The 9,249-nt window shown below is 47.6% G+C and overlaps 1 protein-coding gene across 1 annotated transcript in view; it reads right to left on the bottom strand.

Annotated features, from left to right (window-relative positions):
• Positions 1-354: 354 nt before the first annotated feature.
• The window catches only part of LOC109923199 (aminoacylase-1), an 18,529-nt gene continuing 9,634 nt past the window's right edge, over positions 355-9,249 (bottom strand). The window contains exons 6-9 of the mRNA XM_048593595.1: positions 8,816-8,865; positions 6,215-6,359; positions 1,810-1,878; positions 355-466 (exon numbers count right to left, since the gene is read on the bottom strand). Of these exons, the coding sequence (XP_048449552.1) occupies positions 383-466; positions 1,810-1,878; positions 6,215-6,359; positions 8,816-8,865 (348 nt within the window). The 3' untranslated portion in view covers positions 355-382. The remainder of the gene's footprint in view (positions 467-1,809; positions 1,879-6,214; positions 6,360-8,815; positions 8,866-9,249) is intronic.

Here is a 9,249-nt window from a genome sequence, read left to right as displayed (position 1 = left end):
GTCCGCGCACAGTCTCCCACTGTAACGCACAGGAGTCCGCGCACAGTCTTTCACTGTAACTCACAGCCGTCAGTGCAGTCTTTCACTGTAACTCACAGCCGTCAGTGCACAGTCTCTCACTGTAACACACAGGAGTCAGTGCACAGTCTCTCACTGTAACTCACAGCTGTCAGTGCAGTCTCTCACTGTAACACACAGCTGTCAGTGCACAGTCTCCCACTGTAACACACGGCAGTGTACAGTCTCTCACTAACACACAGCAGTGTACAGTCTCTCACTGTAACACACGGCAGTGCACAGTCTCCCACTGTAACACACGGCAGTCAATGTACACTAATGTCCCACCACAGATCTACAGTTTGATGAACAAATCTATCTTTACTTACAGTTTCTGGCATGTGCTACTGAAAGCGTTCCACCAGGGGTCAGACTTGTCAATAGACGTCACTGACTGGTCCATGATTTTCTGCAAGGCAAAACATACCAACATTAAAACATAGCAAATAGCAACATGAGCAAGCCATTCAGCCCTTTGGGCCTGCTCTGCCATTCAGTGGCTGATCATCCAATTCAGTCCCCTGTTCCCATTTTATTCCCATATCCTTTGATCCCATCACCCTCAGAACTACGAATATATTGGTCTTGGATCTTTTCAATGTTTGGCCTCAAACACCAAGAATTCCACAGGCTTAGCACTCTCTGGGTTACATTTCTCCCCACCACAGTCCCGAAGTCCTGTTTCCTTTGACTGCAAGGGCTGGTTCTGGACCCCCAGTCTTTGAGAACATCATTCCTGTGCTTAGCCTGTCTAGTAACGTTCAAATTTTGTCAGTTTCTGACATCCTCCCCCTCATTCTTCTTGAGTCTGGTGAATACAGTCCTAACTGAACCAGTCTCTCATACGTCAGCCTTGCGCTCCCAGCATCCTTTGGAGCCTCCCTTCTTCGCCAGAACATCCTTCCTCAGACAAGGGGACCAAAGCTGCACATGGTGGCCCAGGATTAGTCTCACCAAGGTCCTGTACAATTGCGGCACGACACATCTGCTTCTGGTTTCGAATCCTCTCACTGTGAAAGCCAACACTTCATTTGCCACCTTCTCCCCGGTAGACACACGGAGTGCCCAGGAATTCTGTCTCCAGCTTCTCGATTCCACGAGCAAGCTCTACCAGTGACCTCCCAACGACCTGATGGGGACGCACCAGGCCCAGCGAAATACAGGGGCCTCCAGGCGTCAGGCAAGATCCCACCACCCCCTCCCCTGACAGAACCAGATCCCACACAGGGACACCACAAGGGGGGAGTCCGCATGGGAACGATAATAAATTCAGGCCATCAGCAACTCTGTTCTGATGGTTTGCTGGGAGCTGGGACTCTTAAGGCCATATGAAACAGGAACAGGAGTCGGCCATCCAGCCTCTCGAATCTACTCTATTCAGTAGGATCATGGCTGATCTGACATTCCTCACATCTACTTTCCTGCCCTTTCCCCATAAACCCTTGATTCCCAGACTGATAAAGAACCAAACTTAAATATACACAACGACTTCTAGCCCCACAGCTCTCTTTGGCAAAGAGTTTCCAAAGATACTCATCCCTCTGAGAGAAAAAATTCCTCCTCATCTCAGTCTTAAATTGGCGCCTCTTTATTGAGAGGCTAGGCCCTCTGGTCATAGACTCTCCCAGCAGGGGATACATCCTCTCGGGATTTACCCTGCCACACCCCTTAAGAATCTGAGACTGGTGTTAAATACAATAAAAGGCACCGGAGAAGAAAGTGTAGAGCGGATTAAAACATTTATGTCATCACCTGGTGAAATTCGTATGCAACTCCATCGCCAGCAGCCTGACACCATGTCTTAATTTGCTCTTCAAAGGCCTGAAACAAGACACAACGTCACTACAGCCTCTCAGTACTGCCATACAAGACACATGTCCCTTCATTGACACAGGCAACAGTAGTAACACCCATTGATGTCAAACATTTAACAGAATGAATCAGCCCAAGCCTCTTCATAGCAGCAGTTTGAAACAAGGTGTAACACAGAGCCAGAGGACCAAATCCATGTTCGGTTTTCCGGAGCAAGGTGAAGGATGAACTTGAGGCAGAGTGGCAAGAGGTTACGGGAAGGAATTCTTTTTTTTCTTTACTCATTCACGGGATGAGGGTGTCGCTGACCAGGCAGCATTTATTACTCATCCCCAATTGCCCAGAGGGCAGTTCAGAGTCAACCACATTGCTGTGGGGTCTGGAGTCACATGTAGGCCAGACCAGTTGAGGGTGGCAGTTTCCCTCCTCAAAAGGACATTCATGAACCAGATGGGTTTTTCCGACAATCGACGATTCCAGAATTTGGGACTGAGGCAATCAAAGACACGCACCCCAGTGGCAGCATGATCACAACTGGGAAACACTAGAGGCCAGAATTCGGGCTATGAGCAGGAATGAAGCGGAATATTGGGCTGTTGGAGATTGTTTCATTTATTCACTTGTGGGATGTGGGCATCACTGGCTAGCAGCATTTATTACTTGTCCCTAGATGCCCTTGAGAAGGTGGGGGTGAGCTGCCTCCTTGAAACAGCTGCACTCCATGTACTGTGGGTAGAACCACAATGCCATGAGGGAGAGAATTCCAAGATTTTGACTCAGCGATACTGAAGGAAAGGTAATATATTTCCGAGTCCAGATGGTGAGTGGCTTGGAGGGGAACTTGCAGAGGGTATAGTCCCCATGTATCTGCTGCCCTTGTCCTTCCAAATGGAAGTGGTCATGGGTTTGGAAGGTGCTGTCTATGGATTTTTGGTGAATTTCTGCAGTGCATCTTGTAGATAGTACACACTGCTGCTACTGAGTGTTGGTGGTGGAGGGAGTGGATACTTGCGGATGTGGTGCCAATCAAGCGGGCTGCTTTGTGCTGGATGGTGTCAAGTTTCTTGAGCATTGTTGGGGCTGCCCCCATCCAGGCAAATGGGAAGTATTCCATCACACTCCTGACTTGTGGCTTGTAGATGATGGACAGGCTTTGGGGAGTCAGGAGGCGAATTACTTACTGTAGATTTCCCAGCCTCTGACCTGCTCTTGTAGCCGCTGTATTTTATATAGTGAGTCCAGTTGATTTTCTGGTCGATGGTATCCCCAAGCCACAAGTGGGGGATTCAGTGATGGTAACACTATTGGTAACTGTGGTTAGATTATCTCTTATTGGTGATGGTCATAACCTGGCATTTGCGTGGTGTGAATAAACTTGCCACTTGTCAGCCTAAAATGATTTTGTCCAGGCCTTGTTGCATTTGGACGTGGACTACTTCAGTATCTGAGGAGTCGTAAATGGTGCTGAACACTGTGCAATCATTAGCGAATATGCTCACTATATTTGAGCAAAGGTCATTGATGCAGGAGCTGAAGAAGCCGAGGACACTAGCCTGAGGAACTCCTGCAGAGATGTCCTGGAGCTGAGACGACTGACCTCCAACAACCAAAACCATGTTCCTACGCGAGAATTTTCTCTCAATTCCCATTAATTCCAGTTTGGCTAGGGCTCCTTGATGCCACTTTTGGTCACATGTGGCCTTGATATCAAGGGCTGTCACTCTCACCTCACCTCTGGAATTCAGCTCTTTTGCCCATGTTTGAACCAAGGCTGTAATGAGGTCAGGAGCTGAGTGGCTCTGGCAGAACCCAAACCGGGCATCACTAAGCAGGTTCTGCTTGATAGCGCTTTTAGTGACACCTTCCATCACTTTACTGATGATTGAGAGGAGACTGATGGGGCGGTAGAGCTTGGCTAAGGGAGCAGCAAGTTCTGAAGCACAAGTCTTCAGTATTCTTGCTGGAATGTTGTCAGGGCCCGTAGCCTTTGCAGCATCCAGTGTCTCCAACCGTTTCTTGATATCACGTGGAGTGAATCGAATTGGCTGAAGACTGGTATCTGTAATGCTGGGGACCACTGGAGGAGGCCGAGATGGATCATCCACTCGACACTTCTGGCCGAAGATTGCTTCGAATGCTTCAGCCTTATCCTTTGCACTGATGTGTTGGGCTCTTCCATCATTGAGGATGGGGATATTTGTGGAACCTCCTCCTCCAGTGAGATGTTTAATTGTCCACCACCATTCATAACTGGATGTGGCAGGACTGCAGAGCTTAGACCTGATCCATTGGTTGTGGGATCGCTTAGCTCTGTCTATCACTTGCTGCTTTCGCTGTTTGGCATGCAAGTAGTCCTGTTTGGTGGCTTCACCAGGTTGATACCTCATCTTCAGGTATGTTTGGTGCTGCTCCTGGCATGCCCTCCTGCACTCTCCATTGAACCAGGCATTGATCCCCTGGCTTGATGGTAATGATTGAGTGGGGGATACGCCAGGCCATGAGGTTACAGATTGTACTGGAGTACAATTCTGCTGTTGATGGCCCACAGTGCCTCATGGATGCCCAGTCTTGAGTTGCTAGATCTGTGTGAAGTCTGTCCCATTCAGCACAGTGATAGTGCCACACAACACAATGGAGGTTGTTCTCAATGTGAAGATGGGCCTTCATCTCCACAAGGACTGTGCGATGGTCACTCTTACCGATACTGTCATGGGCAGATGTAACTGCAGCTGGCAGATTGGTGAGGATCAGATCAAGTATGTTTTTCCCTCTTGTTGGTTCCCTCACCACCTGCCACAGACCCAGTCTAGCAGCTATATCCTTTAGGACCCAACCAGCTCTATCAGTAGTACTGCTGCTGAGCCACTCTTGGTGGTGGACATTGAAATCCCCCACTCAGAGTACATTTTGTGCCCTTGCCATCCTCAGAACATTGAGGAGTACTGATTCATCAGCTGAGGAAGGACGGTTATGTGGTAATCAGCAGGAGGTTTCCTTGCCCATGTTTAACCTGAAGCCATGAGACTTCATGGGGTCCAGAGTCAATGTTGAGGACTCCCAGAACAACTCCCTCTCAACTGAATCCCACTGTGCTGCCACCTCTGCTGGGTCTGTCCTGCCGGTGGGACAGGACATATCCAGGGATGGTGACGGTGGCGTCTGGGACATTGTCTGTAAGGTATGATTCTGTGAGTATGCCAAACTGTTGACTGGGAGAGCTGACTCATCTGTGAGACAGTGTTGGCACTAACCCCCAGATGTTAGTGAGGAGGACTTTGCAGGGTCGACAGGGCTGTTTCTGCCGTTGTCTGTTCCAGTGCCTGGGTGACGCCAGGTGACCCACCCAGTTTGACTTCTTTGAGGCTTTGTAGCGATTGGTACAACTGAGTGGCTTGTTAGGCCATTTCAGAGGGCAATTGAGAGTGAACCACATTGCTGTGGGTCTGGAGTCACATGTCAGCCAGACCAGGTGAGGATGGCAGATTTCCTTTCCTGAAGGACATTAGTGAACCAGATGGGTTTTTCCAACAATCAACAATGGATTCATGGTCATCAGTAGATTCGCAATTCTAATTTTTTCAATTAAATTTAAATTCTACCATCTTCCTTGGCAGGATTTGAACCTGCGTACACCAGAACATTAGCTGGATTAATAGTGGACTGATAAAACCGCTGGACCATCAGCTTCCCAGGAAAAGGGGGAGGCAAGGGTAGGATCTCTGGAACTGAGATGTTGCTTGACTGGGAATCAGTGGAGATCCGTGGGCACATGGGCGAGGAGGTTAAATACTGAAAGAACAGTGTTCTGCTGATATAGCCAACAGAGGTTACAGGCCAGCAGTGTGTTGGAACAGCCAGCAGTGGATAAACTGAGGCAGGACAGTAACAAAGGTCAGGAAAGTTTGGTCTTGGTACAGATACGTGGGGTTAGAAGCTGATCTCATGTTTACAGACAGATTTGTGAATCTCTGACTTCTACAGAGGACAAGGAAGCAGGACATGGAAGGATGGCACACGGATCCCTCTTTCAATATAAAACGCACACCTCACTTTCCCAAGAACAGCCCTCTCCCTGTGGATCAGGCCCCTCTCCCGTTCCCTCTCCCCGTGGACCAGGACCATCTCCCTCTCCCCATGTAACAGGCCCCTCTCTCGTTCCCCGTGTAACAGGCCCCTACCCCATTCCCCCTGTACCAGGCCCCTCTCCCACTACCCGTGGACCAGGCTCTTCTCCCACTCCCCGTGGACCAGGCCCTTCTCCCACTCCCCGTGGACCAGGCCCCTCGCCCTGTCTCCACTTACTGATGGCAGCAATGAAATAGACTAAGACTTGCTGAGACGATACCTCCAGATCCACGGTTGGGGGAATACGGATATCGAAGCTCGCCATCATCTCTTCGGGGACAACATTAAAGGCGACACCTCCTTGTAATAAGGTCAGGTTGATGGTGGTAACATCTCCCAGGGTCAGGCATTGACTCAGATCCAACCTAAAACAAGAATCAGGAGCATGGTTAAAGTTGGGACTGAGTCTTGGTGCTGGGCCTGAAAGTGTTAATCCTCAAACCGTTTAATGGATTTCTTTTTGAGCAAGATGGCTGCTCTATGTCAGTAAGCCAGGGCTGAGTCTATCTGCTTGTCCTTCCTATTCCTAATGTTTTTCTACTCATGATGTTACACTCAGCCACATTAAAATCTTTTGTCCATCAAAAGAGATTGGTCCAGTCAGTCTAAATATAACTCATTTACTTTCTGGTTGTTCACAGCACACTGAACCTTCCTTTAGTTATCAAATCCATTACCGCCACGGCCCTCTGCCATGTCATTCACACAACAGTAAGTCCCCAAAGTGACCTTACCCAGAGCAGAGGGCTGTCTATTAACTACCAGCCCCTTGGTCAAGCTGTAAAACCAAATGTGCAATTCACCCCCAACTCTGTGTCTCTCTGATTCCCCTCAGCTTTATTCAGATTAACCATCACCTTTACCAATTCTCAGCCCCAAGTGGACTCTAACCACAGACCCCGAACAGACACTAGGAATGTTAAAGAAGCATTGACATTTAGATGGGGCTCTGTACTGTGACACAGCAAGTTCAATGCAGGCCTATAAAATGTCACTGGGTGCACTGTGGGTAAATTCAGGTCAGGCCTGTCCCTCATGAGCGAAATAGAAGTATTCAACTCCTCATTCACCCTGAATAAACAGCCGAGGAGGTAAAAAGCAGATTAGAAACTCCACAATGATGCTTAACAATTGTTCTAGTCCATCCACACCAACCCTTCTACTTCCTCATAAAGCTAAGGAAATTCGGCATGTCCACAATGACGCTTAGCAATTTTTATAGATGTACCATAGGAAGCCTCCTATCCGGATGTATCACAGATTAGTATGGTAACTGCTCTGCCTAAGGCCGCAAAAAATTACAGCGAGCCGTCAGCACAGCCCAGCCACAAACCAGCCTTCCATCCATTGACTCTATCTACACTTCACACTCCCTCGGGAAAGCAGCCAACAGAATCAAAAACCCCTCCCACTCCTTACACCCTCTTCCGTCAGGTAGAGGACACAGAAGTTTGAAAACATGTACCAACAGATTCAAGAACAGCTTCTTCCCTGCTGTTATCAGACTCATATAATAGAGTTCTCTGCACCTTCCCTGTAGCTATAACACTAAATTCTGCATTCTGTTCCATTACCCTGATGTACTTATATAAGGTATGATTTGTCTGGATGGAACACAAAACAATACTTTTCACTGTATTGCAGTACATTTGACAATAATAATAATCAAATCAAATCAAATAGCGTATAAGTGCTTTGGTTTAGACAGGGCAAGTTCCAATCAGATTCAAACCGAACCGGCGTTGTGGTACAGAAATAACAAATGTGGTATGTTTCCCCACATCAATGGATCACCATAATTAACTGAAGCAAAGTGATTCCTAACTTCATTTACATTGTAGAGCTTCTGCTGCCTTTCAACGGGGTTTAAACTTTACATCTTTGCCGTTTGAAACTCTTTCTCCACAGTTCACATCTTGTTCCCCACCGCGAGAGTGGAGAGTTTGAGCAGACCCCTTGCCAAGCTCCTAGGATGAACGACTCAGCAACAGAATGAATCTGAGGCAACAATCGAGGATCCAAGCAGAGGGAGGAATGGTCTTTATTTACAACCCTTGAAGAAATATCATCATGTAATTTAGTATCTATCAGAGGCACTGCTCAGCCAAATAATTCCTTGCCATTTTGGAGACAAATCCAGAAGCCTAAACTTTGTGGTCAGGCGGCCAGCACCAGAAATGGCTACCAGACTGGTTAAGAGCTACAATCAAAGCATGCTGGGAGCTTTGGTCAAGCGAGTTTAAACACTGACCTCGGTTAAAGCTGCAACCAGGGCATGTTGTGACCTGCAGTTTCCTGTGTTGACCAAATAAGGGAAGTGTCATGGTGGTCTGCTAGAATCGGGGCAGTGTTTGTTTCAAGCCAAACTTATAGAGTTAAATTAGAGTTAAATATGATTTAAGTTAAAGGGAAGTCAGGTGAAGACAGTTAAAGCTGAAGTTAGATGAAGTAAGACGTAAATGTTTTACATTGATACCTAGGGAGATGACAACCCAGGTGTTGTTATGGGTAACAACGTGCACATAGCAAGATCCCACAGAGACAATAAGAGAGATGACAGATTAAGATATTTCGATGGTGTTGACTGGCAGCTGATGATTGACCAGATCCTCCAGCCATTCCCAGCAATCCCCCTGGACAGGTAAACACGGCCTCAGGTTAACAACTCTTCCAGAAGGATGGCACCTACAACAGTGCAGTACTCCCTCAGCATGAGAGATCTGCACTGAGTGGTCAGAACAGGAACCAGCCAAGAAAATGGGGCCCACCGCAAGATGATCAATTACTGAGGAACAAGATGCAGGATAAGATATAATCTCACCTCTTCTTCTCCTTCTCTCGAAAGTCCAAGAACGAATTAAGAACTTTACGCTGAAAGTTTAAGAAAGAAATGAACTAATCAATGGTGCTGTAAACTATATCAGCTCATCATAACAGTCTATCACGTGTTGAATGGCAAGAGGTGATTAGATTGTCTCTTATTGGTGATAGTCATTACCTGGCACTTGTGTGGCATGAATGCTACTTGTCAGCTTAAGCCTGGATATTGACCCAATCTTGTTGCATTTGGACGTGGACTGCTTCAGTATCTGAGGAGTCACGAATGGTGCTGAACTTGTGCAATCATCAGCAAACATCCCCACTCTCACCCAATCCCAAACTTCTCACCCAACCCAACTCAGTCTTGCTCCGACATTCTCCCCTCCCATCTCCACTCTGTCCCTCTCCAAATCCCTTAACTCTCCTCATTTGACT

Source organism: Rhincodon typus, unplaced genomic scaffold, assembly GCF_021869965.1.
Source record: "Rhincodon typus isolate 14 unplaced genomic scaffold, sRhiTyp1.1 hic_rhity00003212, whole genome shotgun sequence".
Lineage (NCBI taxonomy): Eukaryota > Metazoa > Chordata > Chondrichthyes > Orectolobiformes > Rhincodontidae > Rhincodon > Rhincodon typus.
The sequence above is the reverse complement of the archived record's forward strand: the minus strand, read 5'-3'. Positions and strand labels throughout refer to the sequence as shown.